The following is a 21,153-nucleotide window of genomic DNA, read 5'->3' on the forward strand; positions in this document are numbered from 1 at the left end:
CGCGACGTTTTAATAGCATATTACCGATTACGTAAACCGGTTTTACTTTCGTCAGTTTCGCCGAATTCGTTATTTCGATATCAATCGTCAATTGTTATTTGTTATTTTAATTTTTATCTTTAATTTCCAATTTCTATGCGTTATACATTACCAAAATAGCATTTCACCGATAATTTGTAGTATGTATGCACGAACTTAACTTAAAATAGCAACAAACTCATTTGCGGTGTTATAGTTAAATAAAAAGACACGTATAGTCAATACATTATTACTATTATATTGCGCCGCTGTTTACTCACACGCAGTCTAATTATTCGTGTTTTATCAGGCCCGGTGAACATTAGCACGAAAGGCAAATTAATTGCACCTGGTATCGTGGCGCCCGGCATTATTTCCGTTACATCTACGGAGCTGTATTTCGAGGTGGATGAGGATGATCCAGAGTTCAAGAAAATCGACAGCGAGGTGAGTACTTAAATTATAAAATACACGTAGAAGGACACATGATAAAAAGGCCCATTATTGAATATGCGTTTTCATTAAGATATGCGTTATTTATACAATTTTCTATAATGAGTCGTTTTATCTATTCTTTTCTTCATTACGTTAGAATATATGTATTTGGGATATTCTCGGTGTTATCTCTAGTCAAAATGTAGACGTTAGTTGGCTTGGTGATAAAACTGTTTTTAAATGAAAAACCATAGTTGTCGAGAAAGCGACTGAAGTTAAATTTATATACTAGCATTTTTTACAAAGCTAAAGAAGCTAAAAAACATATCGTTAAATGATGTAAGGTTGGCTAAGCACTCGATATGATAAAAACTCGCTAATTACGTGACGCGTTCATTTACATTATTTTGCATTTACGTATTCCGTTAATTATTCTTTTCTCTATTTTTATTTTATCATTTCTTTCAACTTCTATCGTTTATCGCAAGACGTATCTTTATCAGTGCGTGCATTAACACTGCGGCTTAAAAATGCGTGCAGTAATAGCAACGCCCATTATTTACATATTAAATGTTTCGGGTAATATTTTACCCTGGCCTCTCTTAAACTGACGAACGCGAGAGCCTAAGGTAGCCGCTCATAACGAAGAGTATCAATCATTTCAGCCGTCGTAGGATTTGAATAAGTGTGTGTCGTAAATGATGAGACGTGGCGAAAGCTTCCACGGCACCGCTAGTCGAGGTAGATTCTGATTAGAATTAGTTCGGACATGTCCCTGTCTATCAGCCGCTCATGAGGCATTCTACATTCGTAAAGTTTATACAGTTAAAAAAAAAAAAAAAGATATTTAAGAAAACGTCGGGAAAGTCGAGATAAAACCGGGGGAAGTCGAAAAAAAAGAGATCGAGAGAGAGAAAAAAGCGAACTGGAAGAACTAGAAGGACGATTATCATATATCGGTCGTAGATCTTGCGTTTGTATAACTAGGGAATAAAACAAACAGAGGAGGGCCCCATGGGGTCGGCCGATCTTCAGGGTCGGCAATTATGAGCCCCCCGCAGGGTCCGGTATCTGCCTGCCTACTCTTCCGTTTCTCTTGCTTTCTATCTTCCATCGCCTCGCCACGCACTAACTATGCATCGGTGGCATAGGTGAACAAGCTTCTCGCTGGAATGCGCTGAAACTACCGCGTTTTCCCACCTAGCCGATGAACATCGTGCGGTGTAGTCGTGTATTCAGCGCGGCGTGTCGTACGAATAAAACCTCGTGGGAATTTTACATCTGCGTCGATAAAAATACGTAATTTTATCCGCTCTTATAAATTATAATTAGCTCCGCCTTTATTGAATTGCTAATACATTAATAAAATTTTCTATAGTCTATCAATTTACATCACGAATTTTATCGGTCCCGAAAGATCATCCTTCTTTAACGCTTACCGGCATTTCTTGTTAATAAACGGAATATATTCGGTGTCCTCCGCGCGAGAGACTCCCAGTAATCGCCCGCCGACGATCGTATCTTTGTGTTTCTTCGGGGTATGCCCAAGGATTTCGCAGTGTCCACCTGTCGTCCCCGTTATATCTCGGCCGACAGACTTGCTCGTGAATAGGACGTACGAACTCATTCGGGCTCTCTTAATTGGAATCCTTTTTAAGAAGGAACGCTCAGCGCACCTGGAAGCGAATAGGGAAAGAACGCGAGGAAGAAAGTGAGAGACAGATAGGTGGAGAGGGAGGTTGAGACGAGGATAGGAAGAAGGGAGGAAAATGAGAGAGAAAGAGAGAAGGAACGAGAGACCGGTCGTTCACGATCGAGACACGCTCATTAGTTGAGGATGTCCCGAGGGTAGGCGGGAGGCTTCGTCGAATTCGTAGGCGATGGATCACTCGATAGTCGAGCCGAGACTTAAGCGATCGTAATGCGTGGCCGCAGAAGAGGATGCACCCAGGAGTGGCCCCAGGGAGGGACTGCATATCGGGCCGCGCGCCACTGCACCCTTTTATGCGTATCTCTTCACAAGCCTTCTCTACGCCGATTGCGCTGATTCCTCTCTTCTGCCTCCTCCACCTTTTATAATGGTTCGGGCAAACGTATTTATCGTGATTTATCGTTTACACGGGTCTTCCTTTTCTCTCCCTCTTCATCGTTTCTCTTCTCTCTTTCTCTCTTCCTTTCTCTTCTTTTCTTTTTCTCCGTCTGTCCCGCAACGTCGTATGTTAAAGATAGAGGATGCACACCGTGCGATTACGTCGAGAATGAATTATTGATAGTCCGCACGGGGCATTAATATCTAAAACAAATAATCAGCCGGTATGGCCGCTCTCGCGAATGTACTTTTTGTCTCTAATTTGATGAAGAGACTTTACTTTTCTGCTGTTTAACCACTGAAGCGCAAGCTCCTACTGCAGCCGCACAATTAACGGTTATTTATCTCGCGTATCACGTGTAAGATTTATGTCACATAATTGCCCATGATGATACGTGATAACGATGCGCTGTTGTCGCAATTTGCATAATGCTGAAAATTGAGTCGCCACTTCGATTATTCTTAGAGACAGTAAAACACGGAATAAAATAAAGCCGTAAAATAATAATCGACTTCCTGAATTTCTTAGCAGTATTCGTCGTACGTTGTAAGGTATATTATATTTGCAAAAGAAATATGAACCCGATATATTCACGCACAAATAATATGATAAATCGATGGTGTTTTTACGGTGTCAACACGCGTTATTAAATATTAACGTAATAATTCTTAAAAAAAATTAATCTTAAACTTTTTATTTGTGTACGTTTTTTTTTTGTTTTTTTTTTTTCTTTATTCGAAGGAGAAAAACAGATCGGCTTTCAGTAAATCTAACGGGTTGCTGCTTCAGGCTTCGAGAGGGTAGGTCACACGGGACATTAAACTCCGCCGCGTTACGGAGGATCGGGCGACTCGCATTTTTATGAAAACCTGCTCTGTGGCGCCTAAAGTTCCCTTTCCCGTGGTATAGTTATCGCAGGCACATGCTGCGAATATCCCGTGGTATCCTCGTGCCGCCCGAGAAGAAGAGAGCGCGTGAAAATACGAGAAAGAGAGCCGAAGAGTACCAACCGGACAGGTGGTCCGTGCCATACGTTGGTGCTCATTCGCGACGAAGATACCATTAACGAGGAATACGGCGTCGCGAAAAATCCGAGACATCGAGCCGTTTATCAGCGGTCGCAAATAGAAACTGCCTCGTAGATCATGCGGTGCCGGAGGTTTCCAGGTTCGTAGTCGACGGTATCGCGGTGATTCGCTTCGCGGTTATTAATATTGCTGTATTATTCACGCGTAAATACACATTGTGTGGACCGATTGTGTAACCGATATGTATCTCTCCGTGAGATAACAGTATAAAAAGAGCTCTGCGCCGCATTCGCGTATAGAGGACTAAGCGAGAATGACAGGAGGGCGGACTGTGACCGAGCACCGGTTTAATGTTATGCGATTACGGCCTTCTTAGGCAATGCATATGCATGACATCGGTGTAATATAGTGCGAGTGACGTTATAATAATGCAACTGTAATTATTCCGTGCCCCAATCGCGATACCTCGTGCGCTGATACTGCGAAGATTGTCCACCTCGCTTTAACCACCATGCAGTCATCGAATGCGCGACCGTATCTTATTGCAATTATTTCGCCGCATTATCCTTGCATCTCGCGACTATAAATGTCTGTCGATAAATAATAAAACCTGTCAGCTACTTTTGCAGTTCGATTGCCGTGCAGCCGGTGCCCTCTTCAATGAGGACCCGATTTTTCTTTCTCGGTACGCGATGCTCCGCGTAGCTTGTGCTCGCTGTTTGAGTTATGCATCGTGAATTCCGGAATAATAACTCTCGTCGCGTTTGATGAATAAGCCTATAACTCTCGATCAGATCTAATGTCTTGTACCCGACCATATATCATTGGCGCTATTATTAATTAAAAAATAAAAAAAAAAATAAAAAAACGGCAATCGAGAAAGAATAATTATTCTCGGCAATTTTATTGCGCGTTTTCTGCCAAAGGAGAACCGAAGTGCTCGGGGATCAAGGTGCGCGTATCGAAGCGCATTTGCATATTCCGCATAATTTAATCGATCCACAATTTCGATGAGACTCGACGTTGTCGATGACCAAGTAGCCAATGACCAAGGGGCAGTCTGTGCGAAAAGGATGCAGTTAGTTTGGTAAACATCCATCAATTCGTGGGCAGGGCAGCGCGAAGTAGAGAACGGGGCAGAACCTGAAGAGCAGGCAAGCTGGAAGGAGCAGGCGGGTTCATTCTCAACAAGGCAGGGGTAATCACTGCTATTAGTGCGGACATTACTCCGGTGGTCCGCCAATCTCCGCAACACTCCATCATATCGGTGCCCTAAGGCTCTTCAGTGGTGTAGAAAATAGATTTTCCTACAAACTTCAATCGCGCTATGTTTTGCACCCGCGTAAAATACTCTTGACCGGAAAAAAAAAAAAAACTTACTCAGTCAAATAAAATAATTCGTCGACAGCTGTAATCATTGTTGGGACATAGTACTTACTGCTTAAATCTTAATCGCAATAATTTACCCACCTCTATTATTTCTCAATTATCCAAAATCGTCGCTTTAACTAACTGCGGAAGTCGAAACGTGTCATTCTAATTTATAAGTGTCGTTGATAAGCAAACGTCCAAAATCTCTCTTATTTTAGCAAACGATCTTTATCGTGGTCTTTCCTCGGTCGTTATAGGCGTGACGACCGATTATCCTCGAAAGGAATGATGATGGATATCGTAGGCAACTGTCTCGTGCCACATCAGTTCTGTCAGCGACTGCAGGTAGGCGGAAAGCTTGTGGGTGTATCCGTTCTGTAGATACGCGAACCCAGCATGGTGTTAAGAGTTTGCTCGAAGGTATACATGTATATAACGTGTTCCGAATACAATGCTCTGCTTCTAAATAGCATCTTCTTCTAACAAGCTTCGATATTCCACGATACGCTGTTCGCATTTGACTCGTCTTGTTTATAACATAAATCATTCGTCGACTGGCGCCGTACTTCTGCTTCACATTTTACGCATTTTTTTCTGAGGTCCACCCTATATATGCATATATATGAAAGATACGATACACATCAAGGGATGCTACTACAATGTTAGACGTTGATTAAAAACGGCGCAATTTAGGCAGCCACGTTATGACTAAGAATGAAGCTATAATTACCGGCTCCAGCAACGTTGATTCAACACAGTGGGGGTATACTGTCTGGGTTTTCGTTTTTGAGAAATATGTTTAACATTTTTTTTTTTTTTTCTAGTTCAATAAAGTCTTACATCATTATTTCATTGACTCTGCTAGACCCTGTAGTCTTACGTCGCACGTAATATAAGTTGAATTGAACGGTGTCATCGAGGATATCATTCGTACTTTCGTCTCGCGTTCTCCAAGTGTTCTCCAAGTTCTCCAAGTCCGCGGGTTCTCTCATTGCCTCATTCGTACGGACCTGGAAAAGAGCTAGTCGCTGGCAATATAGGCGGAGCGAAGCTGGATCCGATTCAGAGTGTGACGGATGGCGCCCACCTGTGGATTCATTCACTAATCTGCTCGCTAAGCAAACAGCCCGAACACACCCCGTCATTATCGCTGACGGCGTAAGTAGCGCCCGATCTCGTCCTTACCTGATATTTATTATGCTCTCTCGGGTCCCCTTTTCCTTCTGCTCTTCGGTCTCTGTCTTTCTTTTCTCGCTTACCACTCTAACGGGGCACGGATCGAACACCGTGCTCATTTTCGCGTCACCCTTTCGCCACCATTGATTTTCGGGCTGTACGGGTGCACGTTGCCCCGCAATTATCGATGGCGCCTGATGCCACGTATCGGGGGCCGCGTGTGCCATCTGGATACGTGACTCGAATGGAATTTCAGGGATACAAGTCTTGTGCAAATTAGCTTTTGGTTCCGCGTAAACGTGTGCATGGGTGAATGTGGAAGCGGCATTGCTTATCGATCGTTGCGCGATACGTGCGCGTCACATTCTCTTCTCTTAGTCTCGAGTCGAAAGTACCTTGTATCCTGGTATTTAAGATATCTAGATGAAGTGCGATATTCGTAAAACTTGCGAAAAAGTTTATATGAAAAAAAGAAACCCTTCACATAAATAATAAAATTTATCAAGCTTTAACTGTACGTATCAATTTACTGATAATAACAATTACGCATAATTACGTGAGAATTTTAAATAACACAAAATTAACGAGATTCCTCTGGGAGAAAATTATCATTAATCGCTGTTGATCGATAATCTGCGAGCTTTCTGCACTTTTTACGGCAGACATATCGTCTTTGATCTCGACATTATTGCAGATCGTAATGATCATCGTGCCTGGTAATCTCCGATGCAAAAAGAAGCCTGAACTTTTTATTCCGGTTCCCGCGCGCCATTAAAAGCGTATCAGTGGCAGATAGATTTAATCGGGCAATTTTCTCATCGCGCGATATCTAATTACTCCTATCTTTATTACCGGTAATCGCGGTATGATAGGTCCATCGTGACGCGCACCGGCGTGTCTCTCGTTACAGTGAAACGATCGGAAAATTAGCCGGGCACGCAGGTGCAACGTCGTGGACGCAAACGAGCGGCGAGATAAGGGAAAACTTCTACTCGAGGCCTTGCCTTTCCCGCCTTTTCTGCCATTAATCACCACGTCTCGCGCGCGGACGCACGGCACGGCGGGGGCCCGAGGCGCATTTTCAAACGCATTTGCAAAACGAGCCGCGACGCTCTACGACGAATCGATTAATATTAATGAAACTGCCGCGACAACGAGCGCGCAAATCACGAAGAGATAAATGCACGGACCTCGGTATTATTCGCATAATATCAATGCCGTGTGTCGCGGTGCGAAACGCGATTCCCGCACGTGCGTGTGCCGCTCGTTTGAGGCGATTGCTCGGACGATGCTGGGCGCGCGCGAAGAAGAAAAACGGTTATTCCGGTCTCGCGGATTCTTCGATTTTCGCTTCGTCGACCGCGACGACATCGTCCTGCATCGGATGAGTAAATTTGTAAATAAAAAATCCGAGAAATGTTCTTCACTGTGTGCCTCACGCGGGACACGTCCTATTCTAGACTAGTAGTGAGTTTTTACTACATATTTTATCGAGATACTGCTCCGATCGTTTCGTGAAGTATCCCGACTGATAAGCGCACGAGATAATATGCATGCCTGGAATAATCTTGAATTGGTTATCACCGTTGAATGGAACGAAACGCGGATGGAGCGTAGCATAAAATCGGTGTTGCGTATCCGGTTTCGCCTTTAGAGGCGTTGTGCGACGGACCGTGTAATTTGTCGCTCGTGGAGGCAGATCTTATTTCTCAATTATGCAAAAATGGGGCCGCGCTACTCGAGAAAGGATCAACGGTATCGGACAAAATAGCGAACGACGTTTGTCGTCGCTCGCGCGCGATAGTTGCGCAACTTGTCAACTCTTGTCGTTCTGGTATTTCTCATTAAATTTAATCCAAAAAAGTCAAGCCGAGAGTGCTCGTTAGCTCCGATCTATTATAACGAGCGGAGCGACGAAAACCGGAGATTCCGAGTTTCTCGATGTCATTTTGGAGGGAGTTGATGAAAATTAATGATCGCACGCCGGTCGTGTGCCCGTGTCGAAGATCGCAAAATAAAAATGAAAGAAACAATTAGGGCCTCGCGCGCCGATCGCTCGTTTTCGAACAATTTTTATTGTCCCATTAATCATGCGCAAACTGATGACGTTGGGAATGGGCGCGTCAGCTGTCTCACACGATTTTCATTCACGGCGTCCGGTGCCTGCCGATTCGTGTGCGGCAGATCTGCGTGGTAAAAAAAAGAAAGCGAAACGTAGGAGGCTAGTTATCGGCGAGCAAGATGGGACGAGCGGATAGGCAGGAAACGGGAATGTTACTGACCCGGCAGAGCGAGCTGGTAGTTAAAACTGTACGTATCCCATAATTTAGCGATTATTTTGACAAGGGTATGATCTCCTGACAGGTTGTTGGCCTTATGGCTACGCTCTGAAATATAGCTATTTAAATGGGCACTTTTAGGGGTAACAAAATACAGCGAGGGAATCACAGAACCGCGCGGAAAGTGATATGTACAAATACCTATTCCAACTATAAGATCTTCATTTAAAAATTAAAAAATTAAAAAAAAAAAATTACGTTTATTGTAGCGAAGAAATGTTACGTATATCTGGCGGAGTTGATTCTTGAATGGACGTAAATTGATGAGAGGCTGGTTAAGACACATACCGAGTGCCTCGCGTAAAATTCATACAGTAATATAATTATATATATACAATTATTGATAATTCGCGAGCGTGCGTGAAGTAATTTATAAACTATTGCATGCGTTTCGCAAGCTCCGTGTGGATAATGACACGGTTGATTACAGTCGCGTGACCGGAGGCAGGGAGTGAGAAAACGGACAACGGAATGCAAACTATTACCATAAGCGCAATTCATAATTTTACAAATACGTCGAGTCGAATAGGCGAGCCTCCGCGAGCATCCTTGCTCTCTTACTTGATCGAACAACATTATTTCTCCAGCATAACACGGGATTAAGGCGTTCTCACTCGCCTCTATATACGCGGCCTGCATTATATCTGTTCTATAAATCGGCAATAAAAACGAAGAGAAGAGATACGATCGAGTTCGCGCGATATGCGCCGATGCTCGAAGAATGGCTCGGTCGTTACGCCTTGCCTTCGATTAATTCTCGTTACCCTGGATTATTCGTGCGCAACGGTGGCCGGTGTCGCGCTAAAGCGGCGATCGCGAGCGAATTAATATCCGATACGCGTAAATCATACGATTGTGCCCGCAACGGTACGGACGGTAAACAGGTATTCCCACAAAGCAGCAGCCATAAAGATGCCTGTGAGATATAGCCGCGCCGCAAAGGCTGTGGGATTTCGAGATACCGGCGTCATTTAGTGCAGAACGGTGTAAACGCGTGGTAGAGAGAGAGTTTTGTTGAACTTCGTGGAGATCCCGGTTGCAAGAGGCTGCCTCCTCATCTTCTCTTGGCAATGATTATCCGGTTGTTAGCCGGCCGCACGAATCGATGGAAGGGAACGCTTGTTCGCCAAGCCTGCTTTCGGCACGCTGTCATGCAACATGCAAAATCAGTTTTCTTCGGCCATGAGTCAATTTACCGCAGCACTCTGTACCTTATGGTATAACTTATCCACAGATTGCCTTTTTCTTAGCTTTGTCAATTTTTTATTTTATTTTATTTTGCATTTTTTTTTTCTTGTCACACAATTATATTTAATCCTTCTTTTTTTCTCTCTCTTTTTTTATCTTGGATTATTTATTTTACGTACTTGAACGACTAATGAAGCAACATTTAAAAACTGAACACACGTCGCCGTGTTGCACATTTGGATTTCGTGGCGACAGGTTGCATTTTACGTTGCTGCACGTGCTTGGCAGATCCGCGGAACGGGTTGCCGCAGCATCTTTATTCATGCATATCGGACCACGTTGTTACAATGTTTGCTTTTAATAGTATTTGAAGGAGCGGTATATAATACCACACCGCGCGCGAGTAGGTCCATACGTGAATACACAAATGCCTTCCTCGAGAGTGAAGGTGCGTGCGTGGAGAAGAAGGGAGGTCCGCCCGCGGCTGGAGGCGCGACGTACGTTGAGTTATGGCGCAGGTTAATTATACAAAACATTCAATTATACCTCCCCACGAAACTCACACGGGCCCGGGTTCGTCTATACGAACGCACGGATCGTGTATCCCAAAATCATAAGCGGGCCGATTCGAACGGTGTTATAGATTCGCAAAAACCGAGCAGCCGGTTGTGACCGAATCTCGATTTTGCTTGACCACTGTCTCACTCGCTGAGCATTGAAATCACCTGTTTCACAGACGTATCTCCCATATGGCAGGTGCTAAATCGCTTTCCCATTTTTTTTTCGCGTGTCGTTAGAATAAACTCAGGTTCCGAAGAAAAGTGCGATGGTCGATCTCCCCTCTGCGGTCATCTCGGGGACCGATCTCGTCGGCAAATTCTGTCGCGGTCGGAGAACGTGTCGCCGCGCGTGGTTTATCGATTGATCCCGTCTCGAAGGGTATCATTTATCACGACCGGTAGATCCTCGGGGTACCTTAAAACAAAAGCCACGGAAGAGCGGGATGTCTTCCAGCGGCGAGGAGAAGGTGGACCACGGGGTGCGCGAGAGGCAAGGTGGCGGACCGACGTGGTTGCCGGGCTCCGACGTGGCGTGGGGCCCTACGATGAGGCGGGCAACCGGTGGTACGGGGTGAAGGGGGACTCATAACGCAGAGATTTTACGCGCCGGCGCCGGCGCCCCCCGCGGTCTCAGACGCCGTGACCATAATGCCAAAGCTGAACGGACGCATGGCGAACGACGGACGGAGTATCTTCGGGACTATATCACTGGCGCCCCTCGACGATCCACCTTTTCCTCCGACATTTAGAAATGATTTTATTGATATGTTCGTTACATAATGTCCGGACCGCGGGACATTATTTTTAATCGCGTTTGATCACACAAATTCAGCTTTGTCGTAATTCTATGCTATTGTTGATTAAAACAAAATTAACAATGCTTTTAAATAAGTTCGTGTGGCGTTGGAAATAATCAGGTATTTTATTGAATTTTAAAAAAGAGAGAGAGAGAGAGAGAGCAAGAGAGCCCCATTCTTCTAGGAGCCGAACTTTTTATTCGGTTCCTCAGTATTCACGTTTTTTATTACAAACTAATAGATTCAAGTATTAACTTCAAACGAATGCGGCTCATGTCAACGATCGCTTCTCGAGACAAAAAGTTTATGTTTAGGTGTCATAACGCCGCGATAACGTGTAGTTGAGTCGAATAAATATGTATACCGTGTATATACATGCTATTTCGGGTCTATTTTCGTCTCGAGATTGGTCTTAATATAACAATGTCTACATTCGTGTTTTTATTTTATTTTATTTTATTTTTTTTTTTTTTTTTTTTTTTTGAGATTAATTTTTAATTTTTATTTCTCGATACTTTCTGATGCTGCTTGTTACTCAAAGTACAACACTCCCGCGCGAATGATTAGTGACGGACGTGGATAGTTCCCCCTCATCGAGAATTCTGTACCGATCACGCAGCGTGTTCGGTTGTCATATATCTATCGATCGTGCGTAACGGTCTGAAGAAATAGTGTTCGAAAATGATCGCGGTTGATCATTAATTACCTGGTTTTATTAATAGCATGCGCCAGTAGTATCATTGCATGAATTGCGATACGACTGGCTCTCTTAATTCAATACGTTTGATTTATTTCTCAACCTTGAACTTTCGTGTCATGGCAAGTCGAAAGAACTGTCCGGCATAAGTTTGGTCGTTGTTGCCGTGACTACTGGACGCAAAGACTGGTCACGAGACAAAACCCAATAGGCAAAATTAAATTTGTTACGTTAATCGCCTTTGTGTGTTTTATTATTTTAATCAATGGCATAAGAAAATATTTTTTATGCTGCGAAATTAAAATAAAATTTATTTTGCGAACCTGATCTAACATTAGTCTCGACTTTGCAATCACTATTGAAAGTTATTAACGGTATGTAATGGGATACGTGATTCCCTTGGTAATGACAGAAAATTATGTATGTAACTCTATCCCAAAAAAATTATGATATATATGATATACGTGTATTACATGTCTATACGTTTAATTTACCGCGAAAATTATTAGCGATACCGCTATCAAAATATATCTTTGTCGTCCCGTGTGAACGCAAACGAAATTCCATTCGTTCGCTTGTGCGAAAAATATTAATTCGAACGAGATTCTAGGGAGATAAAATTTGTAAATGTCAGCACGGGTGATCGCGAATTACCACGACCTCCAATAGACAATTACGTCGACGTTCTTTTCGCGACATAGGAATATATTCGTGCAGCGTATACGCCACGGGAACGGGTCCAGATAAGGACATCGCTCTGGGCGCTCGCGGGGCCGGAGAGGCGAGGATTCCTGTACTGAAACTGAATCTTGTCGTACCGTAAACCATGTTTTCCGCACTTGGAGCGGCGTGGCGCGCACGTGTACGTCCCCGACGAGCCTTGTTTTCGCCTCGATTTGCGCGCGGTCTCCCGCACCAACCATTACCGTGAAACATCCTCCGGCCTGGGACAGGTACGAGCAGCAAAGAATTCTCAAGATGTTGGAGAGAGCCCGGCTCCGACGTCCCGAGTTTCCACAGCCTCAGCCCGTAGCAGAACCGGGGCCCCGAACGAGCACCGGCATCCGACCCCCGATGACCGTTCGGGGACTGACGTAATCGCACGGGGGATTCACGGATCAGCGGGGCAGCTTGGTGCGCACAATCCTGAAGACACCGTAAACGTGATATACACCGTCCCAGGTCGGATACCGACGCGTTGACGACGATGATCCGCGCGGCCACGGTTTCTCCGTCTCTCACGGTCGAAATCTACCTATTCATTGTTTTATAGGAGCCGTAAAGATGTCAGGCAATTAAAAGATTCGCTTGATTTGTTGTGTGGGCGAAACGGCGCGACGGGTCTTGGATAATGGTAGTTGCGCCGGCGGTGGCGACGGCCGGCATGCGAGTGGGTGGTTAGGTTCAAGCAAGGTAGACGAGGAAATGGTTGTCCGCGTGCGCGATATCGCGGGGACACCTGACATTGTACTATATTGTCGTTTCACAAAGGATGCCTTCAGCCACGCTCATAAACGTCCACGATTCTGGTGTGATATACCGCGAGCTGTATATTACGCCTGTAACATGCAAGTTTCGAGAGGCGGTTTCGGGGTGAACAGCCACCGTCATCCGTTTTGCTTTGATATTGCCCATTACCTTTCGCCTCGCAAACCGCGCGCGAGATCGCGAATGCAACAGCGATAAGCAGTGATTCTCCAAATCATAGTATCTTCAAATCACTTAATTTACGCACGCCCATAAAACTGCTGGTCGGGGTACTAAACAGCGATGGGTGATTAAAAATCAGATATGAATATTCTGCAAGTTATCTCGAGAATGACCTGTGAAAAAAGTTTATAGGCGTGTAAAACTTCGCAGTAACTGAGCAGAAAATGTTTTGTAGAGAAACCAGTCGCGTAATCTTTCACATACATAAAATATGGCGTGATTTTCATTCTTTCTTGCGCAAGTATAAAGTAATGGTCTTTTTTTAAAAGAATTTTTTTCTCAAATTAAATATTTCTTGATAATAGAAAGCCTTTATCAGATGCTCTAATATTGCGAGAGCTTTGTAAATTTTCATGATAAGACTATAGATAGGTAAAATCCCATGACCGAACAGACCTGCCACGTCACCTACGGATGAAACCATCGCGTGGCTTATTTAATTCCCGGATGGCGACGTAATCAATCTCCACGGTAGACAACACGCCGCATCTTTGCCTGCCACCGATATTCCCGACTAGAAACCGCCGCGGCCCGATAGCATCTCACGAGAGAAGCTCGTGGTTACCTCGTCCCGTGTCGACGGCGACGAGGGCGACGAGGACGGAGGTAAGATGGCGAGAGCTCTCGTGCACAGGTTCATCGCGCGACGGGCGCAGGCCACAGTGGAGAGAACCTTGAAGAAAGAAAACGAGAAAGGGGGGAACGATGGCGACGACGATGTTTTGGTGGGAGATTAAAACAATGCGGTCGGTCAGATAACGCGGGTGTGACAGGTCTCCGCCGTATCCACGGGCCCGCGGACTCGGATGGACCTTAACGAGAACCTCCTAATAAATAACAAGCAAGCTCAAGCCCGTTCTCGTCTCCCTTTCCCGTTTCTCTTCTCTCTCTCTCTCCCTTCTCTCCATCTCTCTCTGGGCTTCTTGTGTTTCGTGAGCCGCACGAGGATAGAGGGACCGAAGGGATGAGACCCAAACAGGCCTCGAACATGAAGATGGATGTGGTCCGAGGCGCCGCCGTCACCTGGCAGGCTCTCGGCCAGACTTCCAGTTGTACTCCGTAGCGAAGGGAGACCGACTCTCGACTGTGACACCTTGTACCGAAGAAAAAACTTCCCTGGGTGAGCTTAAACGTGACGCTCGTGAATTTTGAGAATGAAAAAAGAAACCGATCGCGGTCTTTTTATGATTTTCAGGGGGAATTATATAAAAAATAATTATTTTTTGTGACTGTTTTTAAAATTTACAAATGTACAAATTAATTTCAAAGTTGACGAGGTTTAGAGTAGATTTCCTCAGAGATTTTTTCTGATTATTATTCTCGCGAAATTTTTTTTAATATCCACATAATTTTTATAAAGTTAAAAAAAATTTTTTTATTTTTAATAATTTTTAATAATTAATAATAACGTGCTCTGTTGAAAATTGCTAAGCTTGCGCGTTATTTGCATATTTATAATTTTTTTTACACCGTCGTCTTCGGCTACTGATGATATGCGCATTGTACATTGTCGGTGCATCCTCGATACCTGCTTGACTCGGTAACCCAAGGGATTCACTTATCTTCCACCCGATCGTCTTCACGCATATTATACTCTAAGGAAAACAACGCGAGCAAAAAAAAAAAAAAAAAAAAAATTGGAGGGATGGGCATATCCTGCACGGCAACTCGTGAGTTCTACCGCGCGAATAACAGGATCAAGTTACCCTCTTGGAAAAAGGAAAAGGGTCGAACGAAGCGTTTCTTAAGGGATCCCGACTGATGGCGGCGGTGTGTTTCAAAGGAAGGGGTTAACCTATCGTTTTCCGCGAGATTGCACGCGAGACATTTCTCGGTAATCTTCCTTTGCTTCGTGCATATCTTACGCATTACGAAGTGAACGTAGTATTCGCGAGCGCCTGACAAGCCTGTGTTTATCCGCGCGTTACTTAATGACAATCTTATTAAGCAAATTATACAGCAGGCAACATTGATAATAGCTGTCCCTGCTTGAACGCACCGAGGGATAAAAAAGAAAAATTATGAAATTAAAAGAAGACTTTAAAGAGGAGTGTCCCGTTTGTTTCCGCGAGGAAACCGCGACTTCGCGGCGTTATTAAAAATCATGTCCCTTCGCTCCAAGAGAGGCCCACCCTGTTTACCAATGGGAAGCATAAATCTTCGCCAGATCGGATGATTGACGTCTATTTAATAGAAACGCAACTATACAAGGATGATGCGGAATAACATTAACTTGTCCGGGAGTCGAGAGGGCTGGTCTTGCCGCGACGGGTGGCCATTGTACCTCGTGGACCCCTGCGAGCCTTAGCCTTTCTCCCATTCTTATGCCTGCCAGCTCCCTCGTAAAGTCAAACGTTGACACTAGCCGCGGGACACCGACTTCACGGTCAAAACTTTTTTTTTTCTCTCTCTCCGTGCTCTTTCTTGCGTAGTTTCTGTCGTTCGCTTCCTCCTCGCTTCCTTTTATCCACGAGTGAGCTCTTTTTCGCACACATCTCATCAAGTACCTCGCGGTTAAATTCGCCAGACTAGAATGAAAAAAACACCGACGTCGCGCCGATCTACTATCGAGGATCACGAATTTCGTTCTTTATAAGAGTGTAGGAGTATTGTAGTAAAACTCGTAGTTTAAAAAAAAAAAAAAAAAAAAAAAAAATATTGACTTGAAAGCAAATCCAGATTTTATAGCGTAAAATAATATCCTGTTGTTTGAGATCTCGTCTGAGTTAATAATTTAATAAACCTGAATTCGTGTTTGTACACGGGTTAACACTGCAAACGAGAAGTATTCTCGTATATGAGTGAAGATGAAAAACGTTTGAAGAGATTGCGTGTACGTCAGCGTATTGATGTCGCGAGCTTGCGTTATAAACTAGAAGGGTGTTTTAATGGTTAATAATATGCATCACGTAAACAACTTTGCCTATCGTCATCGTTTCGCCAGTGTTTCACAGAATATTTTTCTAATTCTATTTTTATCGATTCTCCGCTTTACAAATTACAACGAGAGAGCGAACGTTCTGATAAAACCGGCACGCAAACTTGTGCGAAACTTCGAAGGGTCTTAAATCGCCGCGCCGCCCGCTTTATCGCGCTGTGCACGTGGACGAGGCATTTTCGTTCGTTAAATTAGAAGGTTTATGGGTGCCTTAGCAAACTTAACGACCTAATCAGAGTAGCACGGCATCAGAGAAGCCGCGACGGAATTGACGTGAGCATCTTGACACGGGCTCGACGCCTCAGGTCAGGCCAACGATGCCTTTTATCTTCGCCGATTTTCTCTTTAGAGCCACGAGAGATTACCGTCTACGAATACGATCCAGTTTACTTCGATTTTCTCCTTCGCTGTTTCATTAGATCGTAAAAAAATTGTTCTAAATTAACGTACGTTCGTAACTCACCAAGAAACGTACCGGCGTATCGGAATTAATTTAACGTTCGCGCGCACGTGTGTTGCGTACGATGAAAAACTTGGCAAATGTGCCCCTTTCTTATACCTGCTCCAATAAAGTACTCGGTAACATGATACCGGTCAACGTGGCCCGGCGAGATCCTAGTCGTACTTTAACGTCAGCCGTCCCGCGATGCGGCTCGGAGGAGCTGCGGCCGGCCGGCCGGCCACGAAGAGCCTTAAAACAAGAAGAATACGAGACGCGAATAAGACGAGGCGGAGGTAGCAAAAAGAGAACGGCGAAGAAAGCGGAGGAACGGGCAACGGGGTTTACTTTTCGCTTCGTCGGCGAGATCAAGGTGGCGCCACGCCTCCGGACCGCCTCCTCTAATCATCGACTCATTACTCATTAGTGCTAATGAGCCACGCGCACCGTCCGTACCTACCTGGCTAGAGGTAAAACACCTAGGAAAACTCCAACGCGATAGCTCCCGTCGTATCGAGCCGCATCTAGGAACACCTTTCGTCGTACGAAAGGATACTGGCTCACCCGAGTCAAATAAAACGCGTAACACGGTTTATTTTCGTCGGCAATCTGGCCACTTTGCGATCGGCCAGGTGACGATAATTAGTGATAGCTCCGATAGAAAACGTTTCTTTTTATTATGGAGTTTTAGTCAACTCGACCGTGACTTTAATGCGTGCCTAGAATTCCTGAGAAGATGACCGCAGCGGTCATATTTCACTAAAATTCAGGGTACAACTTGGCGTGTGGAATCTCGCTACCGATGATTCAACTCGAGTAACACGGTTATCCGTGAAAGTTGAACGTCACGAGTGAACGTAGGTAGTTTTTGGGGACCACGCACGCGTCTTTGTAGAATGCTCCGGCAACGCAATATTTTTTTATAAACTGAAGATTATTTTTCGCGCGTGTAAAGTAAAAAGTTTACAAAAAATTTAATTTATTTTTACAGATTTATGTTTTTATCTTATTTTTAGTTTTATTTCTAATCTTTTGAGTGTGATCCTCTGCTGCGTAATGCTGTGAGGGGGATGATTTTTGATTTTCTCGTGCTCGGAACACCCCCGAGTTCCCATAAAACAAGCCATGACATCGTGCCCAGTGAAGCGACCACGTGTGACGAACGCTCACGCAGAATGCGTTCGAAGCTGCGTCTCGTTACATCCGTCACAGCCGCCGGCCCGTAAAATTAGCGCCACCTGCCACCCTCTCAGAATCCGGCTTTTCGTTGCTGGTGGAGATTCTGACTCATCCCATCGCCGCGGAATATTTAATGCATTTATAATACACGACTTAATGACCCCTAGCATAACCCATCATCTTCAGCGGAATTTATTGCGAATTCAACGACCGGCTTGTGCACAAAACTCGCTTGTATTATTCATTAATTTTCCCTTTATTTTCGTCTACACATTGGCTAACAAATCCATGATTTTCTTTTACATTTGAAAAGTATACACGCGATTATTTTGAATGCAAAAATCTTTTAAAAAAGAAAAAAAATTTTTACGGCTAATATATTTTTAAAAGAGACTTTGTTTTATCTGAAAATGACTTAATTAAAGTAACCGAATTTAGGCGTTCATTTGTTTCTAGCTTAAAGGAATAAGGGATCATTACATTACATTAGTCCGGTTAGCTCCGGAGGGGAGTTTAGTATCGAAGTCGTGAGGGTAGACAGGACTTGATGTACAAAATATAATGTGATTGTTTCCGAATCAACGGTCGAACTAGGGATGCTCTGCTGGCGATGACTTCATCCCCATCTGATCACCGGTTTCTATCTCGAAATCAGCCAGCGAGCCGATACGTAAAGTGACAAAATAATAGCAGTACATATTTTAGTCGTTTTTGACAGTTAAATTACTTTACGCATAAATTGCTGAGAAAGCCTTTTATATTTCTATATAAAAATTCAAATATTAATACTTTGCCATTTATTTTAAATAATTTAACCAATTCGATATTCGAATTTTCTTTAGAAAATGTCGCGATATCTCGTAGAGAACTACTGGCGTAGCTGAAGGGAACTTGGCTGATCGGCAAGAACAAAGATTGCAGATAGGCTTAGTCGCATTGTTCCGCGGCTGTTTCGCGTCCGTTTATTCCAAGCAGATTGTCCGACGCGCATTGTGCCATTCGGTGTTCTCGTCGTGCAGCATTGGCTCTTCTCTCGCCAACTGCGAGGAAAGGATTACCAGAGAAATCCTTTAATGGCATTGTTGGTATTTGAATAACACGAAATATGATACGAGATCAAGCCTAGCTCCTCGCTTTTTCCACCCTGGTTGCTTTCTATGCTTGAACTTGGGGGTTCTTGGGTGTAGAATTACCGTCGTGTTCTACGCGTTGTTGTTCGCCCGGATTAATTGTTGGCAGCTTGTCGATAGACGTCACGTAGTGACGAAAAATATTTGTAAAACGTTAATATTCGCGCGCGACTCTGTATTTTTATAAGGTATTAGAAAGATTGAATTTTTTTTTTAATCTTAAAGATAATAATTCTATAATTAAATCCAATAATCGAAGAACGAAAAGAAGCTTTATTTAATTGGATAATAAGACAGAACTCTTTTCCTTTCTCTTTCTTTCTCTTAAGTCAGATAGAAATCGACACCGATTTAATCTTCTGTCGCCCGAGGTTGTCCCGCGTGAACCGCCCACTCTCTTCTCGAAGAACACACACAATACTAATATTTTTATAATATAGATTGATTTAGATTCTACCCTTCGGTTGAATTTTTATTACGTACGAATTCTCGCTGTAAATTAATCTTGTGGATAATAATTGGTTAAGAAGCATAACTTTATTTAATTACTATTTACATTAAACTAAAAAAAAAAAAAACAATAAGGCATATCTGATTTTTTTTCTTGCGAGCGTTGTGTGCATTAAAAAAAATAATACCTTGCGGAACTGGAGCAATTATTAAAATTTGTATTTTGTAGTGGACTAATACAATGAAACACGTTAGTGAAATGTAGAATTAGCCAGAGTTTACGAAGTTAAAAGGCCAGACTGTGTTTAAATGAGTTGCAGAGAAACATTAACTTGTTAACGTCGTCTCGTACGTGAGCGACTACTGGTCATTCCGTTGCATTCTTCGTGACTATTATTTTTCTTAAAAGACGTCCATAAACCAGACACTTTAGAGGTTCAGCGAACATTGCAGTCTATTTAGTATTCACGGTGTTGCAGAATACGAACGAGAAAGGAATACGAATCTTTCGTTGCGATTAAAAAGTTTATTTTTATCAGCTGCACGCGAGAGAATTGATGCGAGTAGTTCGCATTGAAAGGCGAAATTTCACGGGAGAGAGTTTACGAGCGATACGTGCGAAATACCGTCAAAATTACAAGTTTAGACCTGAGGCTTGGGCGTATTTTTAATTTTAAATAAATAATTTATTTGTAATTAATTTAATTAAAAATGTATAAATAATAGAATATTCAACAGTCATCTCTAAAATATTATGTTTTTCTGTTTGCAGGTGAGTACATAGACATACGTATCATACGACAATTATTTGAGCCCTGGGTCTGCAGTTATCGGTGAGTAACATTATCGCATAACGAGGTGGTTAACGATGTGGCGTTAGATGCCACGCATAAAGAAGCTTGCATGTATGTTACGCTTCTCGTAGTTATAACCGACACTTAAAAAGAGTACCCAAGGCGTGCTTTCACAGAACGCGCACAGGGTGCTTCGTAAAATAGTTTGGCGGTTACCGTCTTTGAAGATACGAGCGTAAACAGACGATACACTTGACGCTGAAGAGCGACGGTGGTCGAGCAGGCGCGAAAAGGACTAGGAAAAGGGCGGAAAAAAGATAAAAAAAAAAGGAGGGGTGGACTGGGAAGTCGTAGGACTCGCGGTGATAATTCAAGCGAAAGGATGCATCAATCCTGCAAACCCTCTGCCTCTCGCGTCCCGCAGCACTCCCTTGTCCCAGAAATAGAGTGATGTTCGAAGCGCTGTTTCTCTCGCCGTCCCTCTTGTTGGCGTTCCCACAAACTCGGCCGGGTCTCCCTCGGGAAAAGCCGAATGACTGCCGATTATTCCCGCCCGCGCTCCACCGGAACATCCTCTCCCCACGTCGTCGTGCAGGGCGCACTTTGCAAACATAAATCTCCGCTCGCGCAGACTCGCAGGGGTCGACGCCACCTACCCTTCCCTCTCCCCCGAAACTAATCAAATTCGGATTCGCGGCGATTTGACGTAATGCGTTTCGATTCGTTCGAACGCGACAGGTTGTCACGAATTTTATCGAGAAGAATTAACATTATTTAGCATCCGAGTTGCATTACGCACATCACGGTTCCTTTT

General features: G+C 43.9%; 1 protein-coding gene across 14 annotated transcripts in view; it reads left to right on the plus strand.

Moving 5' to 3' along the window:
* The window catches only part of Rg (A kinase anchor protein rugose), a 266,288-nt gene that overhangs the window by 208,465 nt on the left and 36,670 nt on the right, over window positions 1-21,153 (plus strand). For all 14 annotated transcript variants that reach the window (XM_070656134.1, XM_070656139.1, XM_070656131.1 and 11 more), the window contains one exon: window positions 329-465. In XM_070656134.1, the coding sequence (XP_070512235.1) occupies window positions 329-465 (137 nt within the window). The remainder of the gene's footprint in view (window positions 1-328; window positions 466-21,153) is intronic.

This window comes from Cardiocondyla obscurior, linkage group LG04 (genome assembly GCF_019399895.1).
Source record: "Cardiocondyla obscurior isolate alpha-2009 linkage group LG04, Cobs3.1, whole genome shotgun sequence".
In the NCBI taxonomy this organism is placed as follows: domain Eukaryota; kingdom Metazoa; phylum Arthropoda; class Insecta; order Hymenoptera; family Formicidae; genus Cardiocondyla; species Cardiocondyla obscurior.